At 45.4% G+C, this 25,538-nt stretch overlaps 1 protein-coding gene across 1 annotated transcript in view; it reads right to left on the bottom strand.

Annotated features, from left to right (window-relative positions):
- ntn1b (netrin 1b) overlaps positions 1 to 25,538 on the bottom strand; it is a gene marked incomplete at both ends in the record, with an annotated part of 43,820 nt that overhangs the window by 14,372 nt on the left and 3,910 nt on the right. The window contains one exon of the mRNA XM_080512099.1: positions 5,450 to 5,638. Coding sequence (XP_080368225.1) covers positions 5,450 to 5,638 — 189 coding nt within the window. The remainder of the gene's footprint in view (positions 1 to 5,449; positions 5,639 to 25,538) is intronic.

Genomic DNA, 25,538 nt, shown 5'->3' on the forward strand with positions numbered 1-25,538 from the left:
GCAATGAAAACACACAAGTGGCGCAGAAAAACAAATATCGGCTTACAAATGACGACGGCACGTCTCTGGCCGGGCTTTACATATTCCATACAATGAGAAAACAAATCCCGGCACTGAAAAAAGCTAGCGAGAAATCATTCATATTAGAGCAGGCTGTGTTTTTCCTTCCAGACCATCGCAGATGGGGAACTGGGCCTTGCACCAGCATAAAACCTCAATCAAATTACACCGCTTCCCTCCACCCATTACGACCATGAGATTCTTCATCAGCCCGGCGCTGGAAGGCACGCACATGAGTAAATAACTTGATTAATTGCGTCGCCGTGCACGCCGCCACGCGAAATTTATGCAGGGTCTGCGTTACGCCCGCGAGCGTCCCAGGAAGCGGTGCCGATGCCCGCCGCGTTGTCGCGATCGAACGAGCTGGAACTCGTCAGATTGAGTTTCCTACGTAAAGCCTCTTGGCAAAGAGCTGCTCACAAATACGGGCCGAATAATGTTTCCCATTAATGGACGGGTGGCACGCACTTCAAAGTCTGCTGGAGCTGTTAGTTGGGAGGATTGTGTGTTAAATGTGAGAAGTGTGTGTGTGTGTGTGTGTGTGTGTGTGTGTGTGTGTGTGTGTGTGTGTGTGTGTGTGTGTGTGTGTGTGTGTGTGTGTGTGTGTGTGTGTGTGTGTGTGTGTGTGTATACACTCTGCCAAAGTTTTACCATTAAAACTAGTGTTTGAAGTGGAAGCCCAGCCTCCCTATTAGTGCTGCATGTGTTGTATGTAGCTGCGGAGTCATTTGCAGTGTGCTTGAAGTGGTCCAATAGACGCTGGAGTTGCTTTTAGTTGGAATTTATAGAGCTTTACTAACACAACGAGATGCTTATGAAACTTTCTGGAAAATCTAATTTATCTGTTTTTCATCTGCACGGTCTGTATGAAAAAAACAAAACAAAAAAAAAAAAGCGTGTGCTCAAGTAGCTATTCGGGCGGCTCGATATGCGGCAAATTGATCTTTCTGGCAACTTCAACATATCGCAAAAAGAAATCAATATCTTAATAAGTAAAAAGGGAAAAATCCACCCAACTTTTTTGTTTTTGAAACACTGCTCGTGGAAACGGCGCACACACACACACACACACACACACACGCGCGCGCGCGCGTGAAACAAAAATGGGCTCATGTGAAAATTACAATTGGAAATTAACAAATGATTAAGCACAAAGACAATAACATCATCTACTAAAGTGTTTGTATTGAATAAATGAACGAAGAAGGATGAAGGATTTATTTCTGGCCATAATTCAACACAGACAAAATACAAACAGCAACAGACACTGTTGACTGTAACTGACCAAGACAAGGAACGGGCGCATCTATAAGTTTCCTATCCTTTAAGTATTTATCTCAAACATACCGCTCCCATCGGAGTGGCAGCGCCTTACATTGGCTGCAGCCTCCACTGGTGTGTGAACGTGTGAGTGAATGGGTGAATGTGACGCGGTATTGGGGCTGCTCACGCAGCTGTCAGGCACTATATAAGCCCATTTACCTTTTACCATATAGTTCATGCAAAACTATTCCAACATCATTGCACATTGCATCCAATCAAACACAAGATTTACGTTTGTCAAACTACCAGACATCAAAAGTTGTGGTTGAGCTGGACGAGCGATCGACAGGCGATAAATACGTTTCAGGCCTCCGGTGCAAGTTGCAGCTGAGCAGACTCAACTACTTACACATATTCTTGACAATTCCACGGCCATGAAACCAAAAATAAATCCAGTAATGAGAAGGTAAATGAATTTCCTCCCGCAGAGCGGAATGGTTGCTGAGGCACTTTGTGGTACAGTGGACCGACCGGCTGCTTCTCAGTGGACTCGGTTAAAGATGGCGGAGGGGTGGGGGTGTGCGGGGTGGGGTGTGGTTCTCGGAGAGCCGTGTTTACACTGCGCTTGATGAGGGGTGAAGTTGTTAATCTGGGAAATAAAGCATGAGGCATTCCACACTGCCACTGGAGATGTTGGAGCTGTACGGAGCAGAAGAGCCTCATTTTTACTATTAGACACATCGTTGAGACGTGCAGTGAGGAAGAAGGGAGGAAGAGGAGGGGTGGAAGGGGGGGGGGGGGGGGGTTAACGAATGGGAGGGTATGAAAGCAGACTTCCTCCTTCCCGGGCTGCGCTGGCGCGGCGCTGTATTTCCTCTCCAACAACAGCAGGGTGGGATGGTTGGCTGATTCCAACAATAAATACAGTGGGTTTTTAACTGATGTCACGTCGGCCCGTTTTTGTCACCTGAGGAGAAAAGTAGCAATCAGGCTGTTTGGGTTTGATCCCAGAGCGGCGAGCCGGGGCACGGGGGGGCACGGGGAGTGGGGGGGAGCGTTCGGGTTACCGATCCAGCTGCTTTGGGAAAAACGCGATGAACGCGATGCAGCAGAGAAGCATTTCTCGTGTTTTCGGCGAAGTGCAGATGACCTATCAAACCCGCCGCCTGTCATAAATAGAATCCCAGACGCTCGGATGCGTAAAAGCGTCTCTTCAGGCCGACCTCGCAGGTCCGTTCACGTCAGCTGAAGAAGCATTAAAAGGAGGTTATGAGTGTTGTGGCGTGCACTCGGAAATATAACGTTGCCGTTTCTGTGTTTAAAGAGTCGGCGGTGAACCGAGGAGCGGGGGCACCGGAGGAGAGGCGCCCCCGGCAGCCAATAGCAGCGCAGCGGTGAATGTGGCGAGGGACCGCAATATGAGCATCTGCCCCGAGTTGCTCATTTGTCATTAGTTTGTGGTGGAGGGCTGCTGTGGAAATGCATAACGGCAGCAGGGAATACCATCCAGCAAAAAAACATCCAGAAGCAACTTTATTGGTTGGCGGAGGGAAACAACAACAACACCGAGGCGTCGCCCAAATCGAGGTGTTTCCCTTAAAAAAAAAAAAATTAACATGAACATTTATTTTCCCCACTCAAGAAGTTGTTTTGAAAAAAATAAATCACCTGTTACACATCAATGACGCGTAAAACATGGAGGAAAGTTAGAATATTTTCACTATTTCCCCTCATAAATAAAGCAGGTTTGTTTTTTCTTTATTGCTTCTTGGTTACATGCTCAGTGTCGTAAATAATAAAGTGTTACGTAGTACCGTAACACATTCACTTCTATGTACAGTTGACTGCTGTTGGACTGTGGAAATTAAACGTACACATTCACAGGGAAACAAACTATGTCTCACAACGCGCTCAACTGAAACTTCAACTGAAGGTAGTTTTGCTGCAAGACTGAGTAACATTACAGTAATTTTTCAACGAGATTATATCATTTGTTGTAGTTGAAAACCGTTACAGAGCTGCTGTCTCTCTCTGTCCTGCTCGCTGAGCCGACCGGAGCCTTGTTACTATTTCACCAAACTCTTGTTTACCTGAAGCGGAACCCATCAAAATCTGAGAGATTCAACAGAAAGTAATGTTATTATCTGCTGTTTCCACCCTCTGTTGTCCTGAAACCCACTGATCCAACTTTAACTGAAATAAATAATGTAAACAGCCGAGCTGACAACAATACTTCATCCACGAATACTTTACCGAGTATGTACGTATTTTAAATTGCAGAAGCTGTAAAGTAATTCCACCATTGTTAAAATAGGTAGCTGTAATCAATTACTGATAAATATCAAGTAATATAAATCTCGATGCTTTGTTGTAAAAACAGGTAAACAACAATTCTTTTACTTTCTGAAGCGTCAAATTTGACTTGGTACAATAAAGTTTATCTGGTCTTCTAGTTTATTTGCTCTTTGATAGAAGAATCAGAAAACTGTAGCGCTGAATCACAAACTATTCCACTGCCGTCGCTCTTCATGAGCGTTAAAGGAAATGAACGCAGCTGATTTCAAGACGCGGATCCGTCATCGTGTCCCGATCGAGGATTCCCAGACTCGTACGGCGGTTGCGTGTACTCGCACCGGCATTTCATTGTCAAGCGGGATATTTATTATGTTTTTTGCCTGTGAGTGTTTAGAAAAAGTGACTGAGTGACAGCGGCTTGTTTGTCTTTTCCTCCCAGGGGTGCGCTGAGACAGACGGCGCTGGGCTTTTGTCTCCCCTGCACATTAATCCCTGGCAGCTCGCTCTCAAACCTCACATATGTGCTCACACCTTCACACCTGCGTGCATGTTGTTTTCTCCAGCTTTTTTTTTTTTTTTTTTTTTGCTGCTTGCACACGTGTGTATGCAAGCACGAACAGGAGACAGGGATGATTGGCGAGATGTTTCCACTGCGAGCGTTCGGCGGATCAGCTCACACCTCAGCTCTGTTTGTTATGTTTTGTCCCGTCGGGGGACCTGGACGAGTCTGGGAATTGCACGGGTCGGTTCACTGACACCGAGACAGGTGGGAGCTTTTTCTCTTGGATTCTGCAAGAGCTTGCTGTCACACCTGAGGAAGGTATGCGCACCAGGAAAAAAAAAGTGAGTTTTTGGGGCTGGTAAAGAGGTGTAGTTCATTACAAGCCATACAGGTTGTTACCGGATACGTGTTTTCTTTTCTTAACTAACACCACGTGTGTCGCTGTACTGCACGCTGCAGGTGGCCTGTTTACTGGCCTCACATCAGAATGTGTCAGGATTACTGTAGTCCCCCCCCAAAACATACAAACATTCATCGAGTGAAAATAATGAGTAAGCATTTCGTTGAGTTGTTGATAATTTCAAACCTTTTGAATGAGATTACTAAACACTAAGTTCATCTCGTTCTTTTATCAAGTACATTAGGCATAGAGACATAATGTGGCGATTACGTGCACAGGAATTCCTAATCTGTGCATTGTGTTTACGTTTTATACATTTCGTCAACAACCAGGGTGAAGTGAGCTCCCCAGATCTTTGACCTCATACGATACCATGTGCTTTTGTGCATAAAAGTTCAGATCAAATTAGAATTCAGTCAAATTGTATTAATAAAAGACTTTAAAAAGAGCTGGCCATAGTGCTATGCACATACATGAATGCAACAAATACATAAAAGACTTAAAACTATGGAAAACTACAAAAGATATTAGTAAATAGCCCTTTACGGTGCCAGTCACATTAATCCATTCGCAAAAAAATCTTGAATTAACGGACGTTAGTTAGTAATGTAAACACGAGAGGTGACAAAGCCCCTGAATCATTTATTTAATTTCGTCTCACGACTGTTACGAAGTCATAAAATATTTTTAAAGAAATCTAAAATAAACAGTGAGGCAATGAAATTACACTGAAGGAGAAAAGTAAGGATGAGTTTAAGGGGCTGTGATGTGACTAGCTGGAGGCAGGGTCAGAACATTTTGAGGCCATTTTGAAGTGAAGATCGCAGCAGGTCACGACGTCAATTTAACCGAAAACACGTCCGCGGGACGGCGAGTCAAAGACTCACACAGCGAATTGAAAGCAGTGAAAATCCTGAGAATCCCCGTACCTTTGCAGGCCCTGCGGTGAGAGATGGACTTGGTCATGTCCCGGTAGTAGCCCTCCTTGCAGTAGTGGCAGTGGCGTCCCGCCGTGTTGTGACGGCAGTTGAGGCAGACCCCGCCGCTCCTCCGGCCGGACAGCTTGTACAGCTCCATGTTGAAGCGGCAGCGGCGGGCGTGCAGGTTACAGTGGCACGCTGAAAGCAGAAAGGACAAAAAAATATTAGTTTTTTTTCAAAAAGGGACATTTAACATTGATTCTAGTTCAGCGTTACACATCCAAATGTGGCACTGAGGTCCTAGGAACGTGCTTGTGAACAATCTGTCGATACGTGGCGGCGTGTTATTGAACCAGATGGTTGAGCTCGGCCTGCTTCGGTCCGGCTTGGGAATAACGGCGCCTCCAGAAAGGGTCCCGGTTCAACCGGCCACCTGCTTGTAAATCTCACCCCTGAACTTCTGCTGATGTCATGCAGGAAAAACTTTCTTCCGCTTTCTCTGAGAAACCATGATTTAATGTCGCCGCTTGTCACGAGTGACCCTTTTGTTCGTATTCCTTTCGCACAGACACATTGAACGATACGGACTGTGGAGCAACAATCATGTAAAGGGTCTGAGCTTGATTCTCGTTCGGTCATACCTTTGATTTAATAAAACATGAAGTCTGGATGGCAGCTTATCTTAACGGACACGTAAACAAATGCTCTTCCATAGCATTGCACATGCCTTAATAGTGGAACCTTGTGATTCTAGAAACTAGATTTAGTTGTAAATTCAAACTTTAAACAATTTAAACTCAAGAATTCTGACAGAATCTTCATCAAAAGTTTTTGTTTTTAATATTTCAATGAGTATTTTTCCTAAATATGATGCACAAGTTATTCAGTGAAGCCTCACAGCGGAGCGACCCCTTTCGTAATTTCACTTTTACAAATTATATTAGCCTTTCTGAGACTTTTGATCACATTAAAGGTCACTTGCTGATTAATCAGCTGCGAGATGCACAACGTTTCCACTCTGCTGCTCCGACCCTCTAAGGCGGCGTTCTGCTGCTGGCATCACATTCAAATTAAAAATTGTTATCAAAAATGTTTCATGTCCATTTTTTTCCTCCACATTTCTGATGAGATATGGAGCTAAAATGATCAGCTAATCTTTCTCACCTGTTTTTCCACTTTACTTTTCAGCTTTAAGCGCCACAGTTCAACGTGTCCTCCACCTCTACGCGTCGCCGTGCGAATTGAGTTTTACTCTTCGGGTTATTTCTTCTTTTTCATTTGGCTCAATCAGGCACCAGTCATTCACGTGGGCACGTTCCTCACGGATCCCTCACATTTCAGTAATCCCTCCATCATCTCGCCCGCCTTAATGTTATTACAGGGAGATGCGGGCGATAAGTCCGCCGCATATGCTCGGCGTTCATCAGCCGTCTGAATCACGTACAAACTCAGTCACACCTGCCGTGAGGGACCGGAGCTGGCAGGTGGCGGGGATTCAGAAACAGTCCTTCTGAATGGCGGGGGGGCACACACACACACACACACACACACACACACACTGCAGCGCAGAGGTGTTTGGCAGCTGTCACAGGCTTATCTCCCTCACTTACCTCCCCAAGGCTGATCCAACACGCACGACACTGAGCTTTGAAGAGCGAACACACACACACACACACACACACACACACACACACACACACACACACACACACACACACACACACACACACACACACACACACACACACACACACACACACACACACACCCCTCCCTTTCCCTCCTGCTCTTTGCTGCTTTCTTATCCCAGATGTTATCTCCACTTAGAGGAAGTGTGAGAGTAAATGCAACAGGGCTTTTTTTTTTTTTTTCTTCTCACAAATAGGAAATAGCATGCTCCTTCATTTTCCATGCTGATGAAAGTCCATGCTGGTATTGACACTTTCATCGTCCCTATATATGCACAGGCACATGTGTTTCTGTACCTCTTCGGGCATCTCTTCAGAAGCACACGGTTACATTCAAACGGCACACGTTGGGAACACATGAGAGTTTTTTTTTTTTTTTTTTTTAATTGTATCTGACTCCATCAGAGCCGAGTAAATAAAGCTCCCACTTGTAAATATGTCTGATTTTTCTCTGAGGCTAAAAACCGTCCTGGCGGCGCGTGTGAGAGCGTCGTGAGATTCGTAAGTGCTATCTCCTCCAGTGCTGTCCCCAGGCTCTCGTAACGAGCGCTGCACTATCTCAGCCACACATCCTGCCCCGGTCGCCGCTGCAGCGGCTCTGCAGCGACAACAGCCCGGGCGCTGATAAGCGCCGTGCGGAGCAGCAACCTCCAAATGCCTTTCTCAGAGAGCTGTCACGTTAGCGACGCGGCAAAGTTCGTCTGCAGGTGAAACCCGGGCGCGATTCTCACGCCGGCGCGATGCGGGCTCCCTCGTCGTACGGCTTTTATTCAGTGCGTTACAGAGAGGAGGTGAAAAATGTGTCCACGGAAAGATTGCAGCTCGTCGTCAGAAAAGACTGTTGCTTCCACTCCTAATGAGTTTTAGAGATGCCCTGTTGCATCTTGAGTCACACGAGAATGTAATCTAACGACTCATGACCAGAATCATGGAGCCTGTTGCCATTTTCATATTTAAAGTCGACACTCAACTTTGGACTGATAAGCAAATATTCTAGTGTTAATACTACAGTCATGGTGGATATACAATTCAAATATAGTAAAAATATAGTTAAAATAACCAATGACCGCCTCGGCCCACTGGGATTTGTCACGATATGCTGGCAGGCCAGTACACCACTGGGTAGGTCATCTTCCCAATATATATTAGTATTGGAGGTGTTTATGCCATGTTGCTCTCACAACACGTTCACATTCAAACCAATAGATTTGCGCCGGACGCTTTATTAGAAATACTTGAACCTTGTGAAATACAAGAGTTCTGACCGGAGTCCTTCCTCCACACAGCCGACAGGGATGTGATAACTTTACCTTACATATGTAACGTGAAGGCGTGCTCCTCCACACTGGCCTTCAGTGTGAAGCTAATACGCCCTCTCTGAAGGCTGCTACCCAATTAACTCTTACTGTAATCTATAACCTTCATCTTACCACTTGCAATTTAAATTGCAGCCTGTGGGATGATCTCGAGCAAAACTGAGAGTTACAACCTGAGGATGGAGGAATTATATTAGATTGTACATCTGATAAAGAAGCCGTTGACATTCAGTTAAATGAGTTGGAAACAATCCACATATCAGATATCAAAAACCCAAGTTTTAAGGAAACTTAATGTTACTTAAGAAATCCAGGTCCCAGATCTCGCTCTCTCTTTTCTTCCCCTGAGTTTCCTCCCACAATCCAAAACACATGCATATTAAGTGGTTTTGTGCGTGACTGTATCAGTGGCGGTCTGTCTCTGGGCGTCCCCTGCCTTTCCTCCGATGTCAGCCGGGATCCGACCCGGATAACACGGCGAGGCGGAAGACGGATTGCCGGTTACCGACGGAGCTGCTGCTCGCTGTGATTGGACACCCAGAGCAGCAACGCGTCTGATGTAGGTCTGCGATCATTTGCTTTCAAGGGCCTACTTGAAGCTATGCTATTCCAATCTATTTATGTTCAAGGGCCATCTATCAGGCACAGAGAAGGAAGCGCTCCTGGTGGGTGTGCATATTGCAGGAAAGGCACGCATCCCACAGCTCAGCGGAGGCGGCGGCGTCCCCCCCCAACCCCCCCCCCCCCTCCGTCTACAGCGGAGTGCACACTTCAGGAACAATCAAACGTCTGTACGCGATGATCTCTGATGAAGTTTGGTTATGGATGGTTTGAAGAACTTGGCGCCGCGGCCGCAAGAATTTACCGACCTTGTCAACAGGTGTCAGAACCGCACAACATGTGCTGCTTGTGTGTGCGTGTGTGTGTGTGTGTGTGTGTGTGTGTGTGTGTGTGTGTGTGTGTGTGTGTGTGTGTGTGTGTGTGTGTGTGTGTGTGTGTGTGTGATCTGGTTGGAAAAGAATGCGCGGCTTTCTGCGGAGATGGAGACGGATGGGATTTCAGCACAATTGCTGTTTATCCAGGGCCAATTACTCTCTCACTCCGCGTAATCCCGCACAGTCGCTCGTATCGCGGGCCGACGACGGGCGCCAAATCAAACAGGGCTCACGTCTCATCGCGGCCTCTGATCGGAGCTGAAGGCGGCACTCGCGCAGATTAGCGAGCCGTCATTATCATGACAACAGTGCGTTTATCGTGGGCACACAGAGACACGTGTAGAAAGCTACCTGGACTTAATTCCGGCGTTTCGCCGGCGCAGTATATGGAGCTTATACAACACTTGTGTAATATCTGTGCGGTACATGTGGGGGATGGAGCTGAAGTATCACAAGTGTTTCACATACATATGCAACAGTGAGTGGTTGTTGGTGAGGGTTAGACATATTTGGATGAATAAACCGAAGACAGATTACAAAAGTGACAATCGTGACTCATTGTCGATTCTCGTGATTTAATTACTTTGTGATCCTGAAGTTAAATATATTGGTAAAAACATTGGTTTGGGAATGATGCGATTAAGTTCTGCTGTTCTCTTTGCTGTATATCTGTGTTGTAATCAGCATCATATGATAGACTTGAGACTTAAGATCAAGTAAATCACTTTCTCTGCTCGCTCACTCTGAAAGCGTGTTGAGGATGTTTTGTTTAGTGGCGTTTCTTCGTATTTTATGCTTTAGTCAAGGCAGTTTGCTGACAGTTGTTTCAGCTTGCTATTTGACTACACTGATACGCAAAACAAAACAAAAAAAAACATGTCTATTCTTTCATTTTTAGTCAGAGCAATATTGAGCCATCATGTCAATGTGAAGAAGCAATTTTGTTGCAGGAAATGGAGCAGAAATTAACTTTATTGTAACTTCGCTTGTTTCACTGACTTTCTCATTCGTTAGGTGTCCTGGCTGCCCCACATTACACATCCAGGTGGTTGGACATCGGGGGGGGTTTGGCCTGTTTTCTGCCACTAATAGTCCAAATGATCAAACCACCAAGTGCAACTGCCAGGACCAGATGAGCGTCAGGAACTCTCAGGACAGGTTCAGATGCACTGCCCATCACACATCTCAGCTGATCATGTCCAGCAAGGAGCATCTGCAAGTTTTAAAGTCTCAAAAGCCAAGTCTGTACGCGAGCTCACATGATGTATTTTGCCGTCGTGGCATCAAACCGAGGCCAAGGATAATCCTTAGCCCTGTCCACTTTGGGAAGAAAATGAGGGCCAGAGGCTAACTGAGCAGTTTAGCTGCGCCCGGCTGGTCGTACGAAGACAGACGCCATCAGTCTAATGACACCATCACGGCCAGTTTGGCAGTAACGCCTCCGTTTCCCCTTGGGGGAGTTGACTCTTGCTCCGCCACCACAACAGCACACACAGAAACATAATGAGCCATCACTCGGCTCAACCTTCCACCTCTGAGGAGCCGTCAGACCACACAAGGATGCCCCTTTGTGCCCCGACAGCAGATAAGAGATCGAAAGGTACAAGCCAAGCTCATGAATTTGACTTAGCCTTGTGGCGAAAGGCCACGACTGAGACGTTTAACTCAGTTCACCCAGGCCTGAGCGTGTCTGTGGGGAAATCGGCGTCATCGTTCGGTTTCCTCGACAAACACCAGTCCTATTACACCGTACATGACTGATGTGAGAAACCGGTGCTGTTTCATTGTACTTTTTTGCTCGGGAATCTGGATTTCGTGACTCGCCGTCGCTTCACTCCAATAAAACATCAAGAGGGCCGAATTAGAAAACCTGGCGCTGAAACGAAACGTTAATAGAAAAACTGGGAAAAACTGTGAGTGTCAGACCGGCGACTCACCACCTCCACCATCCAGTGCGTCCAACAGTCGTCCCGTAAACGGTAACTTTGACAAGGTTTATTAGGCTTCCTGTAGTTTTTCGCCAAACTATTACCAGCCCGTTAGCATCAAAGACAATACGTTGCGGCTAAACTTCACAGTACTACACTCTTTTGAAAGCACGACGTAAAAGGTAAGGCATTTAAGCTGTTGACTGAATGTATACAGTATGTTAACACTATATGTGTAACAGCCAGGTAATGAAAGGTTGCAGAAGTGCCCGACGACAACAGGAACTTCTTAATGGACTTTACCTATATTGGTAAATTGGCAAGTTTTGCAAGTATGGAGACGCTTCGAAGACTTCTGACCCTGGAATTAGTCGACGCTGAGCCACAGCTGCCTACGCCTCTATAGCAAAGACTGTCTTATGCCCTCTGAGGAATCGCCCCACAAACATTAAAAAAAACAAAAAAAAAACAAACAACTCAGTATTTGGGTTGGAGATGTACTTTCAGAAAATCACTGCCGCCACTCTGCTGCACACCGTAAATGTTTCCCCATGCAGCTCATGTGTGTTTTATTTTTCTGAGGTCTAATAAGGTCGACTTTATACCGCGATCCACTTTAGTGCTCTCCCGCGGAGTAACAGCTCCACAAAATGTGTGTTTATGTGCCCCTTCCACCTGCCGCCCCGTCTCGCCTCCCTCGGCGGGCTGCGTCTCTCACTGTGGGAACAAGTCCTCCGCTTGGAGCTGCGGGCCTCGTCTCGCCATGCAGCGTGCGCTGATGTCATGCGGCGGGGGGGAGGCGGAGGCGGAGGCGGAGGAGGCGGCGGGGGGGCGTTCCCGCTCTTTATGAGCGCAGCTCTGTGATCTCTGGTGGGGATCAATTAGTTGAGCAATCAGCCCGCCCAGCGCTTTGTGCGAGGAACTGCTCGTAAAGCGCCCGGTTGCCTGGCGAACGGGGAATGCGGTGCCTCAACATAAACAGCCACCCAAAAGGCAGGGCACGGCGGCGGCGGTGGCGGCGGTCCGTGCCCGGCTCGCACTGCCGCATGTGTCATTTAGGCCACGCGAGCGTTCGTCAGTGCAATTTAAGATTAGCGAGTAATTATTTCTGCGGGTCAAGTAAATGACCTGCTGGGGTTACTCTGACGGGGGGGGGGGGGGGGGGGGGGGGGCAGGATTCCAAGGCTTTTGTCGTCGGGCACTTCTGCAACGTTCTGCATTTGCGTTTGGTGAAGTCTGTCCGAAGTGAACGGTGTCCCTTTTGTGCGGAAAAATCAAAAGGCCTTGTAATTGTGCAATCAGTAATGACCAGAGTTCTACACTCCCCTCTTCTGACCAGCCGCTGCGAAGTGGTGCCAACGACAACACCCCTTCCCCCCCCCCCCCCCCCATGAACAATAATGCATAACGGCCAGCATATATCAGCGCATTGTCGGCGGGCTGGGAGCCGTCCAGAGAGGCGGGAGTGGGCGGGACGCTGGTTCACGGCGTAGGGTTGCGACAAAGTCGAAGCTTCGCTCACTTGTGTTCGGGCCTTTGATGCTGTAATCTCGAAAATGAAAAAAGAAAGAAAGTGGTGAATGTGACCAAGGCACTCAAACAGCTTTTCACTTTTGATCTCGTCGGGTTACTTTTTTTTTTGGGGGGGGGGGGGGGACTGGTTGGTCGAGCAAGTCGTCTTCCAATCCCAACGGAGCTTCCTCATAAAAGGCTCCTGCTTTATAGCTCTGTGAAATAATGTGTGTGTCTCCTACACACACTCAGCTGTACCAGCAATTTGATATGGTGGATCTATTCCCAGGAGTAATCTCATAAAAACCCAATATTTTTCTGATGTATCTGTGTGTTTGTGTTTTGACATCTTGTATATATTTATTGACAAACTGGCCAACAGAAGTGCAGCTTTGTTTATTCTGCAATTGTATGAGGGAGGCAATGAAAGGATCCTCAATGTGTTTTTTTGCAGAATATTCTGGACTGAACACTTAAATACAAAGCAAAGTAAATTACTTAATTACATTACATGTATATCTTCTTAAACAAGCCGAATGAGTTTGAGATTTTTCAACGTTATTCCATTTGTGTGTCGCCTGGTGCAAAACACAGTGAAACGTCCAAAGTGCTCATCATACGTGTTTTCACAAATCCTCCTTCACAGCATAACTTCGACTCGACATTCCGACCCCGGTGAGTAAGAAGCATTCACTCTTGAAAATGTCACATGTCAGTTTCTGCAGTCATTGACGCATCGTTTATTCGACCCGTTGTCTCCGTTGCTGTTTATTTTTTACCCTTTGCGCTTTATGAGTAATTTTCAATGATGCAAATTTCGGTTTGCCTGTTGATACACTCGGGAGACATCTGAAAATCTCCCTCTTATCCGGACTGTAATCACCAGCTTTGAGGTTGACCTGAATAGTTTTCCTCGGCTGGCAGCTTGTATTTACTGTAAACCTGACAATGCATGAATGCAGCCTAATTGAGCCTGCGGTGAGAAAGGGGGCATTCTCCAGACTAAACCTGTCCTAAACATCCAAACAGGGCCCCGGTTGCTGCAGGACTCCGGTGTCAGACTGAGGTCCAGATCCGCACCGGCGGCGCAAGGAGGTTGTTTTAATACTCCGGCACGCGGCCGCTCCGCTGCGCTCTCCCGTGTGGAGGGAATAAGGGAGGAAGAGGCAGGAAGCCACGCGGTTGTAAATCATTAAAAAAAAAAAGTGAGGTGACAATCCATCTTTCTTGTGGCATGTTTATTGTGATTTTCCTCACTTTTCTCCACAGTCCTATTTATAACAGGCCAGATTCTCTCGCCTCAGCACTTTTAACCCTTTGTCTCTCCCGTCACAAATTCAGGTTTAGACCGTTTAGTCAACGCGTGCAGTTCCAGCACACTCGTCTTTGCACAAACCCGAGTGACGAGTATTGTATTTTAAATAAATAAAAGCAAATCTGTGCACCGGTTCACATAAAATCGGCACGAACTCATCAGGTGGCTTGGGGTTAAAAACATTATTTCTTTGCTGTAGCAACGTTTATCCAACATTTTGGGTTGTAAATGCCACATTTGGCATGAAAATCCATCTGTGGGATGAGCAGCAGAGCAGGGTAAGTGGTTGCATTCTTAAAAAAACAACAAATGCAAAAGCCAAACCGATTATTATTATTATCTTACTTTATTTTGCTGATAATGATACAGCGCTGCTGCTCATCCCACAAATACACATTTCATATGATGTGACACCATTTAAAAAGGAAAATGGTTCCTCTAATGCAGTGTAACAACAAGGAAATTATCTACCAAACACTAATTTCCTGACTTTTTTTGTCGGGAGTTCAAATAACATCTAATAGTGGCTTTTATGGAAACGGTGTCATTGTTTCTGCCGTTTCCTGTGTTGCTGCCGGAGGGTTGGCTGGTTGCTAGGTGGCTTCCAGGACACGGCGCTGAGTCAGAGAGGAAAAGGCTCGGTTTCTTCCTGAAGCCCACCGACGTTCTCAGCCACGGCTTGGCGACCTTTAATCCTCTGCTGCGACGAGTAACACAAACACCGCTCAGTCACATCACTCCTTAAAAACTGAGCTGGAGAATGATTAGGATGATTCTGCATATTAAGTATAGAAAGAAGTAGAAGTAAGAAAAACGTGCTTCTGAAAATATAACCTGAAGCATCTTGCAGAGGCTTGTGCTCTTGTCTGAAGGAGGCAGCAAACACATCTGCGGCGCGGTAAGTGGACTTGTGGAGGGAAAGCAGCCTTATGAACATGTATTTTAGTCGTGCATTAAGGAGATCAGAAGATCTGCTTTTTTGAATTCCACTCGCTCTTCAAACTTTCCTTTAACATACGGCTCCCGTCACTTTAGACTCTGCAATGTCGAACATACGAATAGAAAGTATGAAAATAATACATTAATGATTAAAACTACAGAGTGTTGTGCGTTTTAGAGTTTTAGAGTTCAGGTTACACAATTTTACACCCCCAATACATACGACGTGAAACATTTTTTTTATTTGATTTGATTCAAACTGGACATAAAATCCATCACAGAATGTGAAAACTGAACCAGAACAACAAATGTGTACAATTGTTGCACTAGTTTTAGCTTGTATATACTATATAATTTCTTTTTTGGGTCACTTTAGAAAATGTAATTAAATATTAACGTGAAATTGACTGTCAGGTATCAAAACGGGTTCATCCTGATCCGAACATTATGTGAGGGTTTGATTGAGACGCGTCTGCATAAACATAAAGGAGCAGACGGTCACACTTTGCCTCGGCTGCAGATGCACGGTGATACATCGCTGATAGATCACACAGCGGCCCAATTCAAACCTACAACTCTCAGTTTCTGTTTTCCGAATGTGTATTTTATGAGCTGGTGGTGCCGTGGTTCGCATTCTCCACTCGGATTATGTTGATGTATCAATACACTGGTATTTGGTGATATTGTTGGGGGGGTTTTTTTAGGAAGCACTGCCACGCCGAGACAGAATCCAGGTTCTTTGTGGTTTGTTGTACATCACGGTGGAAACCTCACAGGCTTTTTGAGGCTGGCTGCAGTGCGGTCACTCCTTTTCCCAGCAGCTTGTCCACGTGGGAACCAGAAACACTGCTTTATCTCTGACTCACTATCATGAGAAATTGAGCTTCACTGTCTGTGTAAATAAACCACACAGCACTCACACACACACACACACACACATGGGGCTCGTTCACAGTGCCCGACTTCACATCGCAAACAGAGCGTCGAGGTTTTTTCCCCGTGAGCGGAGACGAGAGGAAACTCCCGTCTGCCGTGCTTCTCCGATCTGCCGAGGCAGGAAGTCACACTTTCTCCTGTGAGGGGATCGTGAGCCATCGGCCCCACCGGAACGGGAGATGAGGAGGTGGAAGGGAACCGGGGCCTACGCGTCCACTCGCACTGGAAGAGTTACAGCACACTGGAAAGTGGCTTAATCCCCTGCCTGTGGGTGATTCCCCGCTCCCCGGCCTGACCGCCAGGTCTGGCTCCGTCGCACACCCGCCCGGAGGAGGGGGTGTCGCCGTTGATGAATCCCCGGGTTATTTCCCGCCTTTGGGCAGATGTGGAGCGCCTGCGATTATTTATCGTCGCTGAGGGAACCGAGTCTGGTAGCTCGTGAGTTTTCCTCTTGCGAATCCGCCCGGCTGGATATCTGCTCATATCCAATAAGTGATTCCTCCGTCTCTCTCGCTCTCTCGGAGAAGAATTGGCCACTGGGGTGTGTGAGCGATGGAGACAGAGCAGCAGCAGGATGTAGAGAAACCCATTACAAAAGAGACTCAGCCGCTCCGAGGCGCCTCCACAGAGCTTATATGGAAAGATAAATATAAAACCAGAACTCACGACTCAATTTCCTCATCAGGTGTGGAATATATATATATCGGCATTTTGTTTAAATGTGCTCTGAAGAAGTGACTATTCATGAAAGGATAATTACACACCTTTAATTCAGCTGACGTTTTAGTGGTCATAGGGTTGTGATATGAGCCATATATTTAAAAACTAAAGACTGGACATCACAGAAACACCCGTATGGTTGTCATCGCCCTTTAGGGCGAGGTTAAAATGATTTATTTAGATTTCTTTTGGCTCTTCTGACTCTTTTTCTAGGATTACATCAACTTATATACGGCAGTGTTTTTTTAATATCACACGCTGGGGAATCTGACATACTGAGAAAGATCTGGGGCCACAGTTATGACTATTATATGGACACAAAGTTTAATTTCTGTAATTTCTAAGAGTTTTTTAATTCAAGACTTATATTTAACAGACATTCTCGTTCAAAATCTCGTCAGTGTTTACTGGGTATAAAAGGGTTTTCTGTCAACAGGAAGTCACATTAATAAAATAAAGAAGGTGCATCAAGTAGAAGCTGAGACTTTCAATACATGTAATGTCTGTTTTTACCTACTTTGAAAAGGAAACAGAAATCGACTGTTCCTCCAGCAGAGACGTTGCTGTTGTTGTTTTGGCGAGAGGCATTTTCTCAGTTGGCTTCCCACAACTTTTATGTACAGACTTTATATTAAGATATTTTCCTTGTTCCGAAATTTTTTTCCGATTTTGTGTCATTCTTCTTCTTTTCCCCACAGCTTTATATTCTGCACCCATCAATGTGATCGAACGATACCGTTTCCAGCTCACATCTCAAGTTGTAAATGGAGCTTAATGCACACAAAACCCCCCATTTCAATACCATCTGAGCGCGATGTCCATCATGGTGTTTTGCAAAAAAAACCAAACCACGCTAACTGAAAGCCCAATCGCTTTGCGTGAGCCTGCGATTTAGCACGCTCCATCCAGGATCTCAGTGTCTCGGGCACTTCTCGTAAATATTAAGACGTTATTCATCTACAACTGTTCCAGTTGTCAGTTGCTGCCATTGTCTTCCAGTAAAAAAAAAAAAGCCCCCCGTGTCGACAGCGCAGCGGGAAGGATGGTACCAGCCAAAGCAGCTTAGCTACGCCATTAAGTTCCTTAATGTTTTTTTTTTTTTTAAGGGGGGGGGGGGGGACATGGCACTGAGGGTAAGTGACACTGAAGAAGTGTGTTGTGTGGTGGGCGTACAAGCGGCGTTGTCACTGAGCCGGCTGTGTCGGGTGGCAGCGCAGCAGGAGAGCTGGCTGGGGGTCTGAAGCCGGGCTGCGGAGCGTGTCACTCCGCTGGCCCATTAATCATTCCCAGCCTGCACTGCTGCAGCGCCTCAAAGGGGGCTCGACGTGCACGCACTAGGTGGTCCCCCGATGCCACCCTGGGAGCCCCAGTCGGCCCCGGAGCGAGAGAGAGAGACAGAGAGACAGAGAGAGAGAGAGAGACGGTGGACACAGAGGGTCGGGGCATCCGCTCGCTCGCCCAAACATGTTTCAGCTCGGCTCTTCACATGCACGGACAAAATAAACAGCGAGGAAAACAAACAATTACAAGTGACTCCGGATCCGTTCACGGCACACAATGTCGTCTTCTGTCAAATGGAAGATTGAAAATTATATCAAGTCTATAATTTATATCTGTACCCACTAAACGCTAAAGAGTGAATCTCCATAAGGTCTCATGAGGCATCATGAAAACAGCATAACTTGATATTCTGTACGGTAGTTATCGAATTATGGAAAAAAAGTTGATTAATAAAGAAAACTTTTCTACCCAACACTCAGATGTATTCATGCATGTATTCTCAGTAATCTGATTAATTTAGTTCTTTTAGATCCGTGTATGTACAAAAACAAAAAACGAATTAGTACAAATCGGAGGCGATGCAGTCATAAAGGTGAACTGAAGATTAAAAACAAACATGAGTTCCAGCGTCTGCACTTATTTGATGAAGAGATATTTATGGAGCGAAGACTGAATGTTAGATAAGAAGAGTCATCGCCATGTTTAACAAGACTGAGATCATAGATTATAGTCGGATACCTTTCCACGAGTTCTCACATTAAAACGATAATATCCTCGAAAAATCCTCCAATAGAACAGCAGTGGACCTTTAACAGTGAAGAAATCCATCATTTGTGAGAACTTTCTTCTGAAAAAAGTGAAGCCATTGATATCTAACAGTAAACCGTCTCGGCTGTTATGCTGTTGCCTCACAGTAATTCAAAAACCACATCAGCTTATTCCAATAAACGTTACGGATCATTTTCAATCTCACAACTGTGGCAACGAAACCTCCATGATTCAGCTTGAACACTGAAAAATCAAGTTGCTCCTCCACTGTTTTTGTTTTGCCAGATGAACAGAAAAACGTGGCTGTTAAAAGTCTCAGCCATGTTTTGGCGTCTTTGATTTTAGCGTGAATAGTTTGTACATAAACAGCCCAGGTCACACACATACTGGTGAGAATGAGAATATTAAGCAACTAATGCCAACAAATTGGCTGAAATTAAACCGATGGAATATCTGAATCGGAACTAATTAGAAAACTATGTGAAATGTTTACCGTTTTTAATAGTTTTGTTTTTTTTAACTGAAACCTTGTATTTTCGCTTATTAAAAAAATTTGTTTAAAACACAAAATCCCCCAAAGTGTAGGTTATAGTCCACAGACGTGTGAGAAGTTGAAAAAGAATTTTGAAAGTAAAAAAAAAAAAAAAGAAAGAAACCCAAGAGTAAATCTGAACTGTCTTGGGCGTATGAGGCTGTTTTATGATTCAGGAGCAGCTTCTCAAAACTTAAGTGTGCAATTATTTTGAAGTCTGCTATTGCTATAAAGACACGAAGCCCCGCGTGGCTTTTCACGTCCACTGGAGAAAGTCCCTCGTGTCCCATGAGGAGAGGAACTTCAGCGTCTCACCGCGAGGCGACGGCGACACGCGAGCGTCAAACGACCCCGATCCGGTCGAAACCTGTATGTTTTTCGAACGACTCCGGCAGGTCCTGCAAGAGGCTGCGGACCGATCGCACGGGCGGCGGCGGCGGCTCAGACGCTAAATCAAAGTGAACTCGCTCCCGTCAAAACACTAAGCCGCCTCTCCAAACTGCACGAAGCGATTTTTCAGCGCGCTCTTAAAAGCCTGAGTGAAACCTTTCTGGCTCGAACCGTCGTTTTCTGTCTTGAATTATGAGCTCAACAAAACAAAATCCTCAAAACATGCAGCCTTTACCCAGAGGACACCGGATCGTAGCGGAGAATGGATTTTTTTTTTTTTTTTTTTTTTTCGAGATCCCCCAAATACATTTCTTTGTTTTATGGTCTGGTTGTATATAGAGAAACCTCTTACCAGAGTCACATGTTGCAAGAAAACTCTGGAGGCGACGAAGTGACGGCCAACTTCAGTTCTACATTTGTCGTCGTGACAGAAGCAAAGGATGGGTTTTGGAACCGCCACGGGTCACGTTATCGTTTTTTGTTTTACTGCACGCGAACAGTGAGATGGAAACGTAACGAGATGAACATTATTTAATATAATAAGCTCGACTCTTGCAGCTCTGTGACGTCTGTCTCACTCCTCTCAGATTATGGACGGAGGAGGTCCAGTTAAACCCGGGAGGCCGACACTTTAGGCCATTAACTGCCAATTGTATGGGTTTTTTTTTTTTTTTTACTATGACTAAGGCCTACTTAACACTGATTTATCCTTCTTCAGACAGCCAACATGCTTTCATTTTTATGGATTCTGACAGTCAAAAGAAAACAGTCGACTGGCCAGAGTCACTCTGTTTTCCTTAGATTCTTTCTGACTGTGTAAAGAGACATGGTGGGACAGTGGTTAGTGCCGTTTCCTCACAGCAAGAAAGATCCTGGTTTGACGGCTCCTGTAGATTATATGTTGTCCTGCAGCAAACAACATGAAGAGTTGATGACCTTCTAGTAGGAATGCGAAGACTGCGGCCCGGAAGACCTGGAAAATGTGCATTTTGATCAGATAGCGTCGCGTAATTCCTCGGGATTTCCTCGAATTACGTAGTCGAAGGGGGGGGGGTAAACTCCTCGTCGTCCTCCATTTTGAATTTTTCACTTCCGTCAACATTCAGATCGTCACATTAAAACCTCAGTCGACTTCGACACATAAAAACAACTTCAAACGGATTAAGTGACGCTTTTTAAAGGTAAAACGATGTATTTTTGATCATTTTGACTTTCTAATCCCGAAGTCTCACAACTTTTTCATGGTTCAGAAGAAAAGTTGACTGAGCAGGAAGAGGAAGAGGATTTGATTTGTTATTGACCAATCTAATAAAAATACATGACACACATTTACTAGGTTATTAAAAAAGAACGTGTAAATGGATAAAAAGATCATTAAAAAAAAACTACAAGTGTTTTTAAGTAAAAAGTTGTGTACTCAGTCACAGGTTGTGTACTACTAACCTTTAAAGAAATTCCACTAATTCGTAAACTTCTTTTGCCTATAAATTCTTAATTCCGTAAGATATCTGAATGGTTTTAATGTAATTTCCTCTGTTTTTTCCTGCTCTTTCCATATCATTCTATTTAGTTGACTTTTTAATTGTTCTTCACAAGCCTGCCTCTAGTCGCTGTAGTAAATACGACTAGTAAATAGGAATCCCAAAAGGATTTTCATAAATTACAATGGTGTTTGAAGCCAATAGAGAGTTTCCATCTCAACGCGCAGGCTACATACATCTTTATTTCGACTTTAATGTTTGATTGTTTTCGTGTCATTAGTAATCTAATCTCCATAGCTTTCCCAAAAAGAAGGAAGATCCATTGTGGGTTGGGAGTGAAGCAGCACCTTTGTGATCAAAAGTCTGAATAATTGAAGCTTTGTGAAGCAACATTGTTGACTATTATCGGTTGCTGTTGATATTGCTCATGGGCGAAGCACAAAGGGTGGAGCAGATAGTGTTCTCCAAATGCGGGTGGGGGTGAGGTCTTTATGATTATCTCGTCTTTTTCATCTGTCCATCTTTCTGTCAACCTTTATGTTGCCAAGTGTGGAACTTTTTGAAAATACTCCAACTCTGCCTTCGTAGAAACGATGGAAAACTCAACTTTTTGAAAACACTCCACCTATGTCTCCATGGAAACGAGAGAAAATGCAACTTTTCTGAAACGCTGTTACCGCGGATACACACCACAGCCGTGGTAAACAGTTGTTCGGCACATGCGTGGGCAGACGGACAATAACAACAACAACGGCGGCCTCCAGAGTGTCAGGACTTCCAGTCCGTGTTCTCCTGGGAACTTGGTAGTTTTATCAGTGAAACAACCAGAAAAACAATCCATCTCGGTCTTCTGTCTATACGAATGTCTGTGGACTCACCATTATTAATGTATATAGCATATCGTTCTCTGCGTGTGTGCGTGTGTGTGTGTGGTTTGATTACAAAAACAAACAACAGCACCCACTAGTGGCCCCGCATGAGAACTACAACATTTTCTACGGACGTCATTAAAATGCAAAATCTTTCTGAAACAAAAAAAACCTGAAAACAATGCATTTTCACTTAAAACACTTAACGCCCATATTGATTATCGTGTTGTGTTTGGTTATAATAGAGAAAGTTGTTCTGCTCACTATGAAACTACCTCTGTTAGTCACATACATTTGAAATTGTTCGCTTGTCTTTCACATGTTGAAATTGAAAAAAGAAAAAGGATTTTAATGATTGAAAATATATTTGCTGCAGTTGTAGATTCTTAAGGGTTTATAGTATATATTATTGTCCTTACACGCCCACATCTTTTCCTTTATGCGACTAATAATGATATGATTTGTAATTCTATAGCGTTGTATTAGTCGGACATCTGGTGATTAATAGTGTGTGGAGGAGAGTTTAGCTTTTTTTCACAAAGGGAGTGTCCACGCAATATATTAATAATTGTGGGAAAAGGCCCGACTGAGACACAAAGTCACTCCCCCCTTTTCCCTGACCCAGGATTTCTTTACGGTCTCCAAAGGCTCCAAAATGTCAGAGAACATTAAAGAACGCTCGGGAGAGGGCTTCAACTCACGACGAAACGTCACGGCGAAGCATTTGGAAACTCGTAGAATGGACTGGATGAGAAAGTACAAAGACAACGCATTGCAGTTCCATACGTCATATCTGACAATCGACTTCCTGTTTGATTTTGCCGATTGGTTGAATCGACTGATGGGTTTTTTTTTTTGTCTTCGGGCCGTACCTTCCCCCTCGACTCCCTCTCTTGTCGGTCGAACCTTCGCGGTGCCTCTGGGCCGAGCTCCACGGGTTCTAGATGACTGAGACTCGTCAGTCCGTCTCGCTGGCAGGGGGTCCCGTCGGGGGCGTCCGACTTCCCACGCCGCCGCGCCGCCAAATCATGCTCCTGCGTGTTTTCCGAACCTGCAGCGCACCTGTTTCCCATTAGCCGCTCCCTTCTCGTGTACTCGCGGTTTATCCACGTTGCCGCGTTTTCTTTAATATCTACGAAGTGAGCAGAGAGCTGGGTTTGGTCTGCCTGCTCAGCACATCTGCTGGTTGTTGTGAACCCCCAGAGGATCGTAGTGCCTATAATCATTAGAAAATCTACGACAAAATAAATAAAAACCACAAAACAAGGGGTCACTGGAGCATGTGTTTGCCTCTCAGATTAGTATTATTCTTCACCACTGGAGGAATTTCTCAGCCGCCGTATGAATCGAACTGACGCTGCCTTGTTGGACGGAATCTGTCCCATCGTCTTACAAACACAGCCGGATTTCATTACTTGTCCGACGGAGACGCTTAAAGTCATGCACTTAAACACAAAAGCCATCAAAACAGAAGTCAACAAAAAAAGGAAAACAACCCACGAAGTTATGTCCTTCAGCCATCGTCGGCTGCATTTATGTTAGAATTAGAGAGAGAGAGAGAGAGAGAGAGAGAGAGAGAGAGAGAGAGTGGGAGAGAGAGAGAGAGTGGGAGAGCGAAGGAACCAAAATGCAACTTCTATTACGAGAAACTCTGACATCATGCTTTACAGAAATTCCTCTCTCCCGTCACATGGGCCGCTTCTGAAATGAGACCCAGATGGCGAGCGGGCCTGGCCTGGTCTAACCTGGCAACCCCGGGGAGGAGGAGGAGGAGGAGGAGGAAGAGGTGGGGGGGGGGGGGGGGGGGGGGGTCGGAGGACGGGTGGCAGGGCCACCGCCAAGCAGCGGCCACACGTACAGTTGTGAGCCGTAACTCAAGGTGGAAAGGGGATGTCGTGCGGCCGGTGGTGAAGGCAGTGTCCTGGTATTGTGAGGGTTTGGTTTCCTCTGGCCGCTGACACAGTTTCCTCTCCCTCGGCCGTTTTGTCCTGCGCGACTCGACGTCCACTTTAACGTTCAACCTATTTTGAGCCGGACTGCGACTTTCTAATCACATGACCGGGGCCCGTTGGGACGCGCCCCGACAGCACCGGGTCGACTTAAAACACTTAAATGAGTTCAGTGAGACTGGAAGTGAAATTAACACCCTGTTTTATCACACTGGCTTTAAACGGGTCTGTAAACCTTTAGATTGTTTACTGGGGCGTCAAACATCAGGATATGATTCACAAATACTATCTTTCACTCTCTCCACCCCATGGTCTTGTGATTTATACACCTGTGTTTCATCCCATTGACAGCAGTTTGATTTGTTCTCATCTTGTCGTATCAAAAAAGTGTCACCGCTTGGATAACTGTGTCAAAATCACTGTTTTAATTTAAGCCTCTGTGCTGCAAAGACTGCGTCAGTCTGCATGCATTCGATGCAAATATAATCTAAATTAATGGTCTTGAGGGCGGAAAATGCGTTGGCGTTTGCTCTTTAAAGATTTCTGTGTGGGTTTTTAAGGTTTCCAGATATCGAGTCGGTTTTTGTTCCGACACGTCTGAACATGGATTCCACGGGGAAAAAAAAAAAAACAACAACCCATGAAAACCCGTAGAATGTGAAGGACCAGACATGCGAACTCATCCGGAGTTTAGAGAAACCGCCGGCCGGAGCGTCGGCCGACTCAAAGTTATTCTAAAACAGAACACCGCGTGGCACGGCGACAGCAAAAATAAAGGCGGAATTTGAACAAGTGCAAAATTACACGTGTGAGCTGACCGAGGCTACCATTTTCATCTCGCCTCAAAACCCACTTGGCAGGCAGGAGTTTCCCACAGTTCCCTTCACAGCCCATCAGTCAGGCCCGGAGAGGAGTGGGGGCCAGACTGTCAGGGGTCAGAGCGACGCCGAACATGGAGAGAATATGAAGCAGCTGCCCGGGACAGGAGAGCCTGATGTGTCACTCTGTGTGTGTGTGTGTGTGTGCACCAATTGTATTCACTCCTTTATTAAAATGATTGCGGGTCCTGCTCAAACGCAGTACCGTGCATTGATGAGTTAAACAAGCGTGGAGCTTTTTGTTGCCGTGTTTTATCCCTTTGAACGGCCGACCGGAGAGGAGGGGTTTATGTTAAAGCCTCATCTTGAGAGCAACGACCCTAAAATTTAAAAAAAACTTTTATATTGGAGATATAAGCAACACCAAGCAAGTCCAAACATCATCAGAATGCTATTTATAGCTGATTTGTGTGGCTGTTCTGCGTTAGTGTAGTAATTTTCTGTCTCTTTGTGGCTGTTCTGCATTTTTCTGCACTTATTGTGCTTTTTTTTAATGTTTTTTTTGCTTTTTTAAGCCCCTTTTACAACTATTTTCTTATTTTCTTTTGTTGCCATTTCGTGTTTCTTTGTGGTACCTTTGTGTCTCTCTTTCCATAATCTCCCCGCAGCACTTTGTTGTGATTGTGACTCCTTGAATTGATTTGGCGTCGCTCTCTCTCTC

Source organism: Blennius ocellaris, assembly GCF_963422515.1.
Source record: "Blennius ocellaris genome assembly, chromosome: 16".
Taxonomy (NCBI): domain Eukaryota; kingdom Metazoa; phylum Chordata; class Actinopteri; order Blenniiformes; family Blenniidae; genus Blennius; species Blennius ocellaris.